A 14,864-nucleotide genomic window follows, 5' to 3' on the forward strand; every position below is an offset into this window, starting at 1 on the left:
GACCCCATCCCAGGTAAGTAGAGGTAAATATATATTTTTTAAAATTTTAAGTGCAATTGGGGGCCCTGAAATTGCCCTTCCTACAAGTGCAATAGCCATGCCCAGGGGGTCCTTGTCCCCTGTGCTGGCCATTGGGGTGGCGGGCAGGACTCCTGTCTTTTAAAAGACAGGAGTCATGTGGTATGGATGGTTTGTGTCAGGAAATGACGCTAGGCTGGTTATAGACCTCTAACCAGCCTAGCGTAACTTTTTTAATGCAAAACCACCTCCCCCCATACCGCCACCCCCACTCAGCTAACGTCATTTTCCCAGACATTAGCCCACCCTTTGCCCTGGGTAGTGGGATTCCATACATTTGGCGGTTAGCTGGTGCTCTGGAATGACGCAAGCCGGCGCTATTCTTTTTGACGTAAAACTGCATTTGTGCGTCAGAAAGTATAAATATGGGCCTTGGTTTATTATTGTAATTTGTCTGTTTAATGGGTCAATCGGGTGTGGTTGACAAGACGAGAGTGTGTGTCAAAAGTGAATGAAAGATTTTTCGACTGATATTTGGCGAGTCTTAGGTGCACCACGACAGACCCAATGACCAGTTGAGAGTAAAATTTGTGAGTCGAAATTTGCTTGCAAATCGGGGAAACTGAGAAAGAAAGAGTAGCTGTTAGAGCGAAAAGGCCGTCCGTGAAAAATCAGTAAGGTTTCTGAAGCAATTGTGTTACCCTACATGTAGTAAACAGTCAAATTGGGTTTTTGATTTTGTTTAGTACTTGCAATATTTTGCATTAATCTTGTGCGAATCGGAAATTGAGGAGGAAAAGCTGAAAGACTTTGTCAGCCTCCGTATGTGTGAGTATGACATCATTGGAGCCGCGCTTGGATAGGTCAGTAAGTGAGAATGAAGATTCACATTAGGGAATTAATCCAGAGCATTTAAACATGGGGAGCATTAGACAAGTGGGAAGGCAGATGGGCGAAGAAACGAGACAAGACGAAAAGGGATTTGGCAAGCCTTACTGCAAGTGTGCAGCAAGCTGAAGACCCAGTAAAGATTTTACCGACAAGAGACATTCCGGTAGGGAATTTTGTTCATGTCCCTTGGGGCAGAAGTGAGATACTGTCATTCTCAAATGATTACCCCAGGTTGAGAGAGAAGCCAGTGGAATGGTACCAGCAAACAGATAGGTTTGTGAAACTCGCAAAATGCCTATGGGAGGATTTGAACACTGTGTTAGAGATAGTGGTTCCAGTAGATTTATGGGTTGAATGCAAGAGGAACATAGACTGGCCGACACAAGAACCTCAGAGGGATCCAGTGACAGGTGCACCGTATCTAGATGTAATGAAATATTACTATAAGGTGATTGAGTTTTTGAAAATGAGAATTTCCCCCAAGAGCATAGACAGGACAGCCCAGGAAACGAAAGAGTTGATACATGCATATAATGCAAGATTGTTTTAGGCATTCAAGCATTACAGTGGTACAGAAACAATTGAGCCGAAAGACATGATTCATTTCATGTTTAAATTTGTTGAAGGGTTGAGACCTGAAATTAGCCAGATGATTTAGAGTCATTTGATTTGCTGGCAAGTAAAGCCGATTGATGAAGTATTGCAGTATGCAAGGCACTGTAGTGATGAGATTGAGCTGAAACAGAGAAATTTAAAAGAGAAGGCAAGGGTGATGCAAATTAAAGCGGCACAAACAGGGAAACAGGGAAGTTTTCCGCAACCACAGCAGCAGGGAAACATGTTGTTTCCGAATCAAGAAAGGGGACGATGGCTGTTCAGGGTGATGTGCAAGGAATGAAGAGATTGTTGCCATGCCATGCTTGCGGGGGCCTCAGACAATGTCCGATGGTAAGTCAGGAAGGCATTGTTCAGCAAACGAGTAATGTCAATTCTTTCAAAAACATGAGAGGACTGAGAATGAGAGGTCGTAATCTAAATTTTCAAAGTAAAATGAACCAGATGCAAGGCTTCCAGCCTGTGCAACAGATGCAAATGCCACGTTTACAAATGCCCCAGCCACAGCAAATGCAACCACAAGTTGAAATGGTACCTAGACAGCAGATTCAGATACCTCATTTCTCAATGGAGCAACCGCAGGTGATGCTTCCTCAGCAGGTCACAGGTCAAAGGTTCAATCAGAGTAACAACACAGTACACAAATTCTTGTTACACAGTGAGGATGGAATAAAGGATGATTGGGTGAGTGAAAGTTGAGATGAAGAGGAATGTATGTTAGCAGCATCATTGGAAGTAGATCACAGAGGTCCTTATGTGAAGGGAAAGGTAATGGGTCACAAAGTCTCATTCTTAGTTGAGACAGGAGCTACAGGCTCTACAGTGAGGACGGCAGACGTTCCAAACCTGCCCCTTTCAGGAAAAACAGTTCAGATTGTAGGAGTCACAAATCAGTTCCTGACAAATCCGATTACAGAACCGGTCCAGGTTAAAATTGGCAACGTTGAAGGATTACACAAATTTGTAGTTTGTGACTCGAGTCCGGTATCCTTACTGGGAAGAGATTTGTTGTGTAAGACCAGATGCTCCATTACTTGCTCAAACAATGGAATTGCCATTTAGACAAATGGTGATGATGAAGATGACTTGCCCACAGAAACAGACTGTGATACAGTAAATGAGGATTACCCTTTGATTAGTTTCTTTCCAGTCTTTACAATGAGAGATCTTCCTTCTGACTTACAAGTAACAGTTAAAATGAAAGTGTGGGATCTTACAGGAAAAGACATTGGTCTGATAAGAGGAGTAGAGCCAGTTAAGGTCTCAGTCAAGCCAAATGCAATCTTTCCCCAGATACCTCAATACCACGTGACACAGGACACAATTGAAGAAATTGCACCCATAGTTGTAGAATTTGTAAACCAAGGTGTATTGAAAGAAGTGCTAAGCAGCCCATGTAATTCACCAATAATGAGTTTGCGAAAGCCAAGTGGGAAATTACAGATGTTTCAGGATTTGAGAAAAATAAATGACATTGTGATCAAGTGTTGTCCCATAGTGCCAAATCGACCAGTGATTTTGTTTCAGATTCCATGCCATGCTGAATGGTTCACCGTAGTAGATCTGCCACAGGCATTCTTTTCTGTGCTTCTTCATGAGAATAGTCAATTTATTTTCTGTTTCAAATTTTTGGATCAAGTTTACTGCTGGTGTAGAATTCCTCAATGGTTTTCAGAGTCACCATCCATATTCAACCAAATCCTGAAAAAGAATCTGAAGCCATTGGAATTGCCCCCCCCCCCCATCGACATTAGTCCAGTACATTGATGATTTGTTGGTTGGATCAAAGACAAAAGAGTAATGTAAATATAATACTACCGCCTTACTGAAACATTTAGGGAAGAACAGACATAAAGGTGCATATTTATACTGCATTTGCACCGAATTTGTGTCATTTTTTTTAACGCAAATTCAGCGCAAAACTAACTTCATATTTATATTTTGATATTAAACCCGTCTAACATCAAAATATTGCAGCTTGGACCATTTTTTAGATGGGTGAACCTACCTTGCAGCAATGTGATGCAAGGTAGGCATTCCCATCTAAAAAATGGTGCTAACCCTGTATCCCCATATTTATCCCAGTGCTAAAATGACGCATGGGTGGGAGGAGGGGTTATTATTCAACGCCAGGGTCAGGCCTGGCATTAGGGGACCTGTTGAACATCATGGAATGGGTCCACAGGTGCCCTCCTCATGCCCCAGGAACACCCACACTAGAGGGACATGGAACAATGGGGGACCCCATCCCAGGTAAGTAGGGTAAGTGTAGGTAAGTAGGTTTAAAAAAAAAATAAGTGCCATAGGGGGCCCAATGTGGGGCCCCCTGCATCGCACAGGGTGCAATGGCCATTCTCAGGGGACACTCCATTGAAGTTTTACTCACCAGAACCAAAACTCAGCACCTGATGAATGCCAGGTTGACCAGGTATGAAACCCTAATCCTGGGTTCCCCTAACGTGTCTCTGAAAAGGTGTACAGTGCTAAACCCAGCAACCTTACTCCCCAAGGAAAACACTGAAGTTGATAAATTGAATGAAGTTGAACATGACTGTCTGGAAGTAACTGATTTGTGCATAAAACCAAGACCTGATATTAGAGATACCTGATTGGAAGAAAATTACCAAATTGTTTTTGTTGATGGTTGCTGTTTAGGAGACAGCATGGGAACATTAAGAGCAGGATAAGCCGTGTGCACTATTTCTGGTATACTTGAAGCGTCCTGGTTTCGTTGAGTGTACTCTGCGTAAGTGCCCGGATTGGCAGCCCTTAATAGATCATGCAATCTTTCCGCACAGCTTAAAGTAACCACTTATACAGACAGTCAGTACAAATTTGGTAAAGTCCAGGACTTTGGCCAGCTGTGGTCACAGAGAGGTTTCCTGACGTCATCTGGTTCACCAGTAAGAAATGGTGAGAGAATACAAGAATTGCTTCAAGCTATTCAAATACCTGAAAAGATTGCTGTGGTGAAATGCAGTGCCCACCTGAAATCGGAAGATTTTGTGTCAATGGGAAATTGATATGTGGATCAAGTCAGAAGGTTTTGGGCATTGAACTGTATATCAGGCAAAGATAAATGGGAATTGTTACCTGAAGAGGAGATGTGCTCAAAATATGCTTTGCATGTAATTGACACTTTGGAAGAATTAAAGTGTGAGAAGACAATGTTTGTAAAGATAAGCGAAGGAATTTGGTTAAATTGAAATGTGTTCAACGTGAAGACAATGTCTGGGTTTTAGGAGAAGGTCAAGTGTTTCTGCCAAACAGCCTGTTGACTCAAATAACTAGATATTACCATGGTCAATGCAATGGTCCTAACGTTCAAACAGTGTTGGTTTAATCCAAAGTTTAGACAGTTTGCTGAAGCAGTTTGCCATTGTTGCGTCATCTGGCAGCAGATGAATGTGGGAAAAGGGACAGTGGTCAGCTTGAGCCACATTGGAAGAGCGGGAGGTCCATTTAGCAGAATGCAGATCGATTTCATTGACATGCCTGTGTGTGGAGGATCGAGATATGTGTTGATGATTGTGTGCATCTTTAGTCACTGGATTGAAGCTTACCCTACACGAAGAAATGACGGCCTCACAGTGGCAAAAATACTGCTTAGGGAACTAATACCATGTTTTAGGTTTCCAGTCTCTTTAGAATCAGATAGAGGAAGTCACTTTAAAAATGAAATAATTAAATTGCCTTGTTCAGCTTTAAACATTGAGCAGAAGTTGCATTGTAGTTATCGCCCTGAAGCATCAGGACTTCTGGAGCAGATGAATGGTACCTTGAAATCGAGAATGGCAAAAATGTGTGCTTCCACGAATCTGAAATGGCCAGGTGCACTGCTGTTAATTCTGATGATTATGAGAAACACACCCAACGGGAAAACAAGATTGCCACTGCACGAAATCCTCATGGGTCGATCAATGAGGTTGCCGGCGGTTCCAGCGAATGCTATTGTGAACATAACAGATGATATGGTGTTGGACTACTGCAAAGGCCTGGCTGATGTGGTTCGCTCGTTCTCTCATCGGGTGGAAGTCACCACACTGCAACCATCTCAAGATCAAGGGCACAACCCTAGAGCAGGTGATTGGGTTGTGATCAGGAAACATGTGAGAAAGACTTGTCTGGAGCCTCGGTGGAAGGGTCCCTATCAAGTAGTACTAGTTACTACTACAGCGGTGAAGTGCGCTGGAGTTCCAAACTGGATCCACGCAGGCCATACGAGGAGGGTACAGTGTCCTCTGGACAATGAAGAAGAGTTGTTGAGAGGCCAACAATGTCCAGACCCACTCCAGAATTGGAGATAGGAGAATGAGAAATGGCGACTGAGTCTGAGCAAAGTGAAAGTGGTTCAAACACTCATGTGAGACACGAAGCAGAAGGAATACAGGACAGTGACAGCGAACCAGCCTCAAATGAGGCAGCAGTAGAGTCTAGTCAGAGGAGAGCTCTCCCAGAAGCATCGATCTTGAGAGAGAAACAGAGTGAACGACAGATCCCGAGAGTGAAGGAGTTGAGGCTGATCAAAGTCAAGACGATCTGACTCCACCTGAATCAGTCGCAGGTACATCAAGAGAAAACCCAGCCGAACAAGCAGAAATTACAAATCTAGCATTAAAAAGAGCATTGACTAAAGGCCCACTGAAACGAGATAAGTGGACGCAGTCACAGATCAAGAGAAAAGAAGCAATTACAGTGACAACAATTGAGGAATAAGTAGACACAACAAGGAAAGAAGATTTAAGTGATGGAGAGTTAAATGGAGACAGAAGGTTGAAAAGAAAGAAAATTGCAAGTCGAAGGAATGCAGGTCCTGAATGGGTGTATGCAACACCATGTGCATGGCAGAAAGAATGTTTTTTATTTCTGTTTTGATAGAGACATTCCAGGTCAATATTTTGGCACATGAAGAGGGTAAATGAACTGAACTGTTGTGAACCTGTAAACTGAGAAAAGAAAAGAGACAATTGAAAATAACCGGAAAATAAGTTTTGAGATAACCTGATCTGACAAGCTGCTAGACCAATTTTGATAAGTTACCTATTTTTGATAAAGGGTCCTAGAAGAAAGACTGAAAGCTGTGAATAACTGCCAAAGGAAATTGAAGGTTTTTGATTTTTTGCTGCATATCCATAATTTTTACTTCTACTTTCTGTTTCTTTACAGATCATGAGTGACCATAGCCAACAGGGTAGAAAGAGTAGTTGCTGTAGATACATAGGTATTGGTTTGGCATTTGCATGTGTGATATTGTGTTTGGTGTTGATTATGGGAATAACTCTTCTTGATAAGACTGTGGCCAACCATACCTCAGCTTTAGAGACGACTACTACACTTGCAGAAGTAGATACGTTTAGGATACGCTTATGATAGATGAAAAATATTTGCATGTAAATCATGCACAAGGAGAACTTTCTTCTAATGTTTTCTATCACTTACTGCATGAACATGTTGAGATGATGAATGCGAGAGATTGTTATGTCTGCATGCAGATTCCTTCATCATTCGAAAAGGGAGTTACCTATCATAGTTTGCCTATTACTTATGGGATAAGTTGTAGTCTGTTATTAATGAGATTATATAACCAGGAGTATATTCAATATTTCCATTCCAACCACAACTTGGTGTTTTCGTTTGTTCCTATAATCAAGTACCTGAGTAGAGTAGCTAAACAAAAAAACATTGAATTATTGAGAGGATTCTTTGAGCCTACATTGACCTTTGGCACTGCTTACACTCACCGCAACAATTGGAGATGCTTGCTGACACCAATATAGAAGAGCTTCTTAGATCAGACAGATGATAGAAGGAAAGTATCATAGGAGAAATTAGAAAAAGGCTTAGAGAAGAGGACATAAAGACACAAGAGAGCTTAGCTTCAGATGCACAAAACATAGGAAAGCTTTGTATATATAGGTCAAAATCTAGCACTGATTTGTTGTTTGTGGAAACGAGTAAATGTAGAGATGTGTTTTTGTTTTTGAGTAAATGGACATGTATGTTAAATGGACAAGACCCAGCAATTCCAGGAGTTTATTACATCTGTGGATCAAATGCTTTTACGGTCTTCCAAGAGGATGGTATATCACATGTTATTGGGGGATAGTTTTCCCAAACATTTTTCAACTTGATGACTTGAGTAAGATACCTAAAATGACTGAATTATCATACTAGACAAAAGGGAGAATCTTCTTCTGGCATAGTCGGAGACATATTTGGAACGATAACTCCTTAGGTAGGAGTTATTTTGAATTCGATAAAAATCCGAATGTTGTCTACTATTGTGGATAACATGCTGACAAATTATTCCGGAGCCATGATCCTAATGGATACGGAAATGGCTGTGGTAAGATCTATGACTCTTCAGAACCGCTTTGAGTTCGACATTGTGTTAGCAGAGGAGGGCGGAGTTTGTAAAATGCTGAATTTGCAACATTGTTGCTCACATATACCTCATAATAGTAAATAAATTAGAAGCCTTAATATTAATCTGACTAATGACAGTTCTGATTTGAAAGAGTTGATAGAACCTGGAGTTTGGAAAATGCTGACAAAGGATTTCCTTCTGTGGGAAATTGGCCTGGCAACCTAGGGAAATAGATAATATTGAAAATAGTACAAGTAATATTGATTATTGTAATTTGCATGATTGGAGCATGGGGAATACACAAATTGTATAGTGTGCCTAAAACTAAGAAATTGAAAAAGGATCAGAGGAGGGAAGAAATTAAAATGGAAACATTGTTTAGGGAAAACTTAAAAAGGGAAAGAAGAATTAAAAATTATAAATAAAACCAATTTTAGCAGAGCAAAATTTGTGTGGGAAGATGTTAGTGTGATGACATATTTAGTCATCAGAGGAGGGATTGTAAACGTTGAATTTTTACTAATAAAATATCAATAAATTCTGAGTAATGAATCTGCACACAATTTGACTATACATAGAAAATAACCAGTGACTTGGGTATTGGAGTACGAAAGGATAAAAAAATTGTTACCTTACAAGCCGGATGATGAAAACAGGAGAAGAGGAGCCAATCATCGACGTGTGAAAAACAGTTTAGTTATATCTTAGATTTAGAAATAAGCTCTTATTGGACTAATTGTAAACGGATGATTTTCTGACCAATCACAACGTGGGAAGTTCTTTCAACAATTTTAACTTAACCTGACTGCAGAGAGAGAGGAGGGCTCACTTTCTTTATTTTGATTTCATATGTGCAGGAGGCTTATCATATCCTGTCTGAGGAGCTGAAAGTTCCTAAGGACTTTATTGCTTAAACTTTGATGCCTAATGCAAATCTTTAGATATTGCTTCCTAAAGGTTCAGAAAGCTTAGATCCCCATTTTCTGAATCATCCCCTTTCATGGCCTGTTGCTGGTGCTGACTGAACAGATGTCCAACTGACAAAGATAATCACAGCTTGCTGATCCTTATGTACCGAGGTATAACAAATGCTAATGTTCTTGTTGCATACATTGTCTTTTGTTTCTAGGTACAACTGCTATTTTGTTACAGTCCTAGCTAGATGTTTTCCAAAATTGTGTTGACTAAATTGTTTTCGCATGAAGCCCAACATGCTAATGCTAATTAGATAGTTAGTAAGGGAAGTTCTGAAACACTAACGGATCATTATTAATAAATGTATTGTCATTGCTCAGTTGCTGTGAGAAAGTAGCCTCTTGCTAGCCTTGTTACCCCCACTTTTGGCCTGTTTGTGAGTGTATGTCAGGGTGTTTTCACTGTCTCACTGGGATCCTGCTAGCCAGGGCCCAGTGCTCATAGTGAAAACCCTATGTTTTCAGTATGTTTGTTATGTGTCACTGGGTCCCTGCTAGTCAGGACCCCAGTGCTCATAAGTTTGTGGCCTATATGTATGTGTTCCCTGTGTGGTGCCTAACTGTCTCACTGAGGCTCTGCTAACCAGAACCTCAGTGGTTATGCTCTCTCTTTACAAATTGTCACTAACAGGCTAGTGACCAATTTTACCAATTTACATTGGCTTACTGGAACACCCTTATAATTCCCTAGTATATGGTACTGAGGTACCCAGGGTATTGGGGTTCCAGGAGATCCCTATGGGCTGCAGCATTTCTTTTGCCACCCATAGGGAGCTCTGACAATTCTTACACAGGCCTGCCACTGCAGCCTGAGTGAAATAACGTCCACGTTATTTCACAGCCATTTTACACTGCACTTAAGTAACTTATAAGTCACCTATATGTCTAACCTTTACCTGGTAAAGGTTAGGTGCAAAGTTACTTAGTGTGAGGGCACCCTGGCACTAGCCAAGTTGCCCCCACATTGTTCAGAGCCAATTCCCTGAACTTTGTGAGTGCGGGGACACCATTACACGCGTGCACTACATATAGGTCACTACCTATATGTAGCTTCACAATGGTAACTCCGAATATGGCCATGTAACATGTCTATGATCATGGAATTGCCCCCTCTATGCCATGCTGGCATAGTTGGCACAATCCCATGATCCCAGTGGTCTGTAGCACAGACCCTGGTACTGCCAAACTGCCCTTCCTGGGGTTTCACTGCAGCTGCTGCTGCTGCCAACCCCTCAGACAGGCATCTGCCCTCCTGGGGTCCAGCCAGGCCTGGCCCAGGATGGCAGAACAAAGAACTTCCTCTGAGAGAGGGTGTGACACCCTCTCCCTTTTGAAAATGGTGTGAAGGCAGGGGAGGAGTAGCCTCCCCCAGCCTCTGGAAATGCTTTGTTGGGCACAGATGTCCCCAATTCTGCATAAGCCAGTCTACACCGGTTCAGGGGACCCCTTAGCCCTGCTCTGGCGCGAAACTGGACAAAGGAAAGGGGAGTGACCACTCCCCTGACCTGCACCTCCCCTGGGAGGTGTCCAGAGCTCCTCCAGTGTGCTCCAGACCTCTGCCATCTTGGAAACAGAGGTGCTGCTGGCACACTGGACTGCTCTGAGTGGCCAGTGCCACCAGGTGACGTCAGAGACTCCTTCTGATAGGCTCCTTCAGGTGTTAGTAGCCTATCCTCTCTCCTAGGTAGCCAAACCCTCTTTTCTGGCTATTTAGGGTCTCTGTCTCTGGGGAAATTTTAGATAACGAATGCATGAGCTCAGCCGAGTTCCTCTGCATCTCTCTCTTCACCTTCTGATAAGGAATCGACTGCTGACCGCGCTGGAAGCCTGCAAACCTGCAACATAGTAGCAAAGACGACTACTGCAACTCTGTAACGCTGATCCTGCCGCCTTCTCGACTGTTTTCCTGCTTGTGCATGCTGTGGGGGTAGTCTGCCTCCTCTCTGCACCAGAAGCTCCGAAGAAATCTCCTGTGGGTCGACGGAATCTTCCCCCTGCAACCGCAGGCACCAAAAAGCTGCATTACCGGTCCCTTGGGTCTCCTCTCAGCACAACGAGCGAGGTCCCTCGAATCCAGCAACTCTGTCCAAGTGACCCCCACAGTCCAGTGACTCTTCAGTCAAAGTTTGGTGGAGGTAAGTCCTTGCCTCACCTCGCTGGGCTGCATTGCTGGGAACCGCGACTTTGCAGCTACTCCGGCCCCTGTGCACTTCCGGCAGAAATCCTTTGTGCACAGCCAAGCCTGGGTCCACAGCACTCTAACCTGCATTGCACGACTTTCTAAGTTGGTCTCCGGCGACGTGGGACTCCTTTGTGCAACTTCGGTGAGCACCGTTTCACGCATCCTTGTAGTGCCTGTTACTGGCACTTCTCTGGGGGCTACCTGCTTCAGAGAGGGCTCCTTGTCTTGCTCGACGTCCCCTCTCTCTGCTGGTCCAATTTGCGACCTCCTGGTCCCTCCTGGGTCTCAGCAGTGTCCAAAAACGCTAACCGCACGATTTGCAGCTAGCAAGGCTTGTTGGCGTTCTTTCGGCGGGAAAACACTTTTGTACAACTCTCCACGGCGAGAGGGATCCGTCCACCAAAGGGGAAGTCTCTAGCCCTTTTCGTTCCTGCAGAAACCTCAGCTTCTTCTGTCCAGTAGAAGCTTCTTTGCACCCGCAGCTGGCATTTCCTGGGCATTTGCCCATCTCCGACTTGCTTGTGACTTTTGGACTTTGTCCCCTTGTTCCACAGGTACCCTAGATTGGAAATCCACAGTTGTTGCATTACTGGTTTGTGTCTTTCCTGCATTATTCCTCTAACACGACTTCTTTGTCCTTAGGGGAACTTTAGTGCACTTTGCACTCACTTTTCAGGGTCTTGGGGAGGGTTATTTTTCTAACTCTCACTATTTTCTAATAGTCCCAGCGACCCTCTACAAGGTCACATAGGTTTGGGGTCCATTCGTGGTTCGCATTCCACTTTTGGAGTATATGGTTTGTGTTGCCCCTATCCCTATGTTTCCCCATTGCATCCTATTGTAACTATACATTGTTTGCACTGTTTTCTAAGACTATACTGCATATTTTTGCTATTGTGTATATATATCTTGTGTATATTTTCTATCCTCTCACTGAGGGTACACTCTAAGATACTTTGGCATATTGTCATAAAAATAAAATACCTTTATTTTTAGTATAACTGTGTATTGTGTTTTATTATGATATTGTGCATATGACACTAAGTGGTACTGTAGTAGCTTCACACGTCTCCTAGTTCAGCCTAAGCTGCTCTGCTAAGCTACCATTATCTATCAGCCTAAGCTGCTAGACACCCTATACACTAATAAGGGATAACTGGGCCTGGTGCAAGGTGCAAGTACCCCTTGGTACTCACTACAAGCCAGTCCAGCCTCCTACAGTTGCTGAACCTAAATGTATACCGTATCTAATGGGCAGTTGTTTATGCTATTGATTTGTACTGTTACTATTGAGTGTTTAGTAACTAATGCTCTAGTTAAATTGAAATTCTTTAGAAGATTTGGTCAACCAGTGCTTTTTATATATGCTTATCCGATTGTGTTGCGATTGATTTACGTTACTTTAGCATTTTTAATATAGGGAAATAAATATTCAAATTCTTACATAAAGGTGTGCTTATTTATAGCCGAATGGTCATGGTGTGTACTAATTACTGACTCCATAGATAAAAACATTTGGTTGATGTTTTATGGTTGTATTGGGGCTATGATGGGAATACCTCGAAGCGCAATCAAAAGGTCCATGGAACCTCTAACGCGTCACCTTATAAAATAAATTTAAGAAATCAAATAAGGTCATACGTGCTCACACTGCTATTCTGCAAGCCTGGTGCAAATTTATCTTTGGTAAATGTTTGTAGGCATAACTGGGCTACCAAGGAAAATCTACTAAGGGATACATTTTTCAAAAAATCCCACCCTAGTCAAGAAAAATAGTTGCGTTGTGCAAATGTGCATTTTTGTAACAGTGATACATGCTGACCTTGCGACTTATAACCATAGTAAATTTCCAGGTGCTTTCCTTAGGTTCCTTGAGAATTTTTCATCAGTTTGTTCTAGTGTACGAATAAGCATACGGATGCGAATATCCACCTTTTTACCAGAATACCTTACCGAAATGGAACTTCAGTTTACTTTCTTTATGATTACATTCCCTTTCACCTTAAAGTCACAAAGACTAACAAATACTCATTAAAAGAAAACATTTGCTGTGGTGCTTTAAAGAGAACAAGTTAGGCATTTGGATATTTAGGGGCATATTTACAAGGTGGCTCATTGGTCCAGATACACCACTTTTCTTGTGTCGCCCCTACACAAACCTAACAATACCATGGTTACGCCTTAATTACAATACGGCGCACCATGGTGGTTGTTAAGACAATAGCATCAACAGTTTTGACGCTATTGTGGCGCTTTGCTGCACTAGCATCAAAAATTCTGACCCTAGTGCAGCAAGCCACAGGGAGGCCCATTGATTAAAATAAGTGTGTCATTTTAACGGTTGCTCTGAGTAGGTGTTAAAAATGATAGAAAAAATTGTGCAGTGAAATGTTGTAAATTGACTTCCTAATGTAACTGTGTAATTTCTGGGATTTTCACAGTGTTTGGTAATACTATTGTCTTATTCGTTCTCCATTAACAATATTTTATAGTCACTTTTATAGGTAACCACTTAACTGCCAAAGTGTGGAATCTTGATCTAAGAATCTACCACCATATAGAGGTTGCGAAACACCTGTTGTATCAAGGTGCAAAACATGTTTTTACTATTTTATCTAGGCTTATGGATGAAGTACCGTTAAATATGTTGCTAAGGGAATACTATAGCCCAAGAATGCGTTGGATGGGTATTTGTGTTCACATTGATCAATGATTAGACAGCTACAGGGTGAACCAGCGCACTCTGTTGAGTTACGTTCCCCTAATAGTTTCTTTCCCTTGTTAGGATTAAGCACTTTGCAAGGTGGCGCCTGGCACTGCATGAAAGCTGTTAAAATGCATTCACGATTAGAGAGTTACTGCAAAATATAGGGACACCAAGGACATAACCAGCCTAATAAATCAAATCACTATGTTCCCCACATCTTCCAGTATGGACAAAAATAGCTTTGTGTTTGTCTCTGGCGAGGTAATCACTGAAGTTTTCCTGACGAGCCATTGCTAACTGTAGACGTCACGTTTTGTCCTGTTTAAAGTAAAACACCATTAGTGATTAGCTGTATGTTTTTTTCGTGTTTTGCAGGTGTCAGCGGAGATTGGAAGAACCATTTCACTGTGGCACAAAGCGAGCATTTTGACAGAGTCTATCAAGAAAAAATGAAAGACTGTGATATTAAGTTTTTCTGGGAAATTAACTGATCTAAAAACATGAACGGCTATTTGGGTGGATAAAAACGTGATGCTGTTCTTGTACCAGTGTTGAAGAATCACAAATATATACAGCTTATATGCAGCATTGCCAGTGCATGTAAATGGCACTCGTGTAGAAGCTTGTGGCGAATAATCTGTATTTTTCAAATAGGATTTTTTAACGTTCTCTTGGAACAGAGAACTGCATTATCCATTGGACATTGATTGTGTCATATTCATACAGAGGAAATGCTTTCTCAAAATAATTTCATTTTTGGGGTTTGGAGTGATATATTTGGCACTTTTGGACGGGTTTGGATTGTTATGTTTTACAGTTCTTTGTATTGGTATCCGAAATAAACATATACTGTGGAATTTAATATTTTATGAAATACTTCTCCATGTACAAAGTTGGTTTTGTTGCACGAAAGTAGGGTATTAGTTGGGAAAGATGTAAGTCCTTTACAAGCATTAAGGCCACAAACGTGTCAGGTATGACACAAGGTTCACAAAATAAACTTGAGCTTAAGTCCCTGATGTCTATGGCACAAAGGAGCCAGGCTAAAACTAGAGAAATATGTGTTAAGTATTTAGCAGTACCAAAGAGTTAAAAAGTAGATGCACAACA

General features: G+C 41.9%; 1 protein-coding gene across 4 annotated transcripts in view; it reads left to right on the plus strand.

Moving 5' to 3' along the window:
• LOC138246238 (sulfotransferase 2B1-like) overlaps positions 1-14,616 on the plus strand; it is a 361,323-nt gene extending 346,707 nt beyond the window's left edge. For all 4 annotated transcript variants that reach the window (XM_069200642.1, XM_069200640.1, XM_069200639.1 and 1 more), the window contains one exon: positions 14,130-14,616. In XM_069200642.1, coding sequence (XP_069056743.1) covers positions 14,130-14,245 — 116 coding nt within the window. In that variant the 3' untranslated portion in view covers positions 14,246-14,616. The remainder of the gene's footprint in view (positions 1-14,129) is intronic.
• Positions 14,617-14,864: the final 248 nt, after the last annotated feature.

This window comes from Pleurodeles waltl, chromosome 7 (assembly GCF_031143425.1).
Source record: "Pleurodeles waltl isolate 20211129_DDA chromosome 7, aPleWal1.hap1.20221129, whole genome shotgun sequence".
NCBI classification, from domain to species: domain Eukaryota; kingdom Metazoa; phylum Chordata; class Amphibia; order Caudata; family Salamandridae; genus Pleurodeles; species Pleurodeles waltl.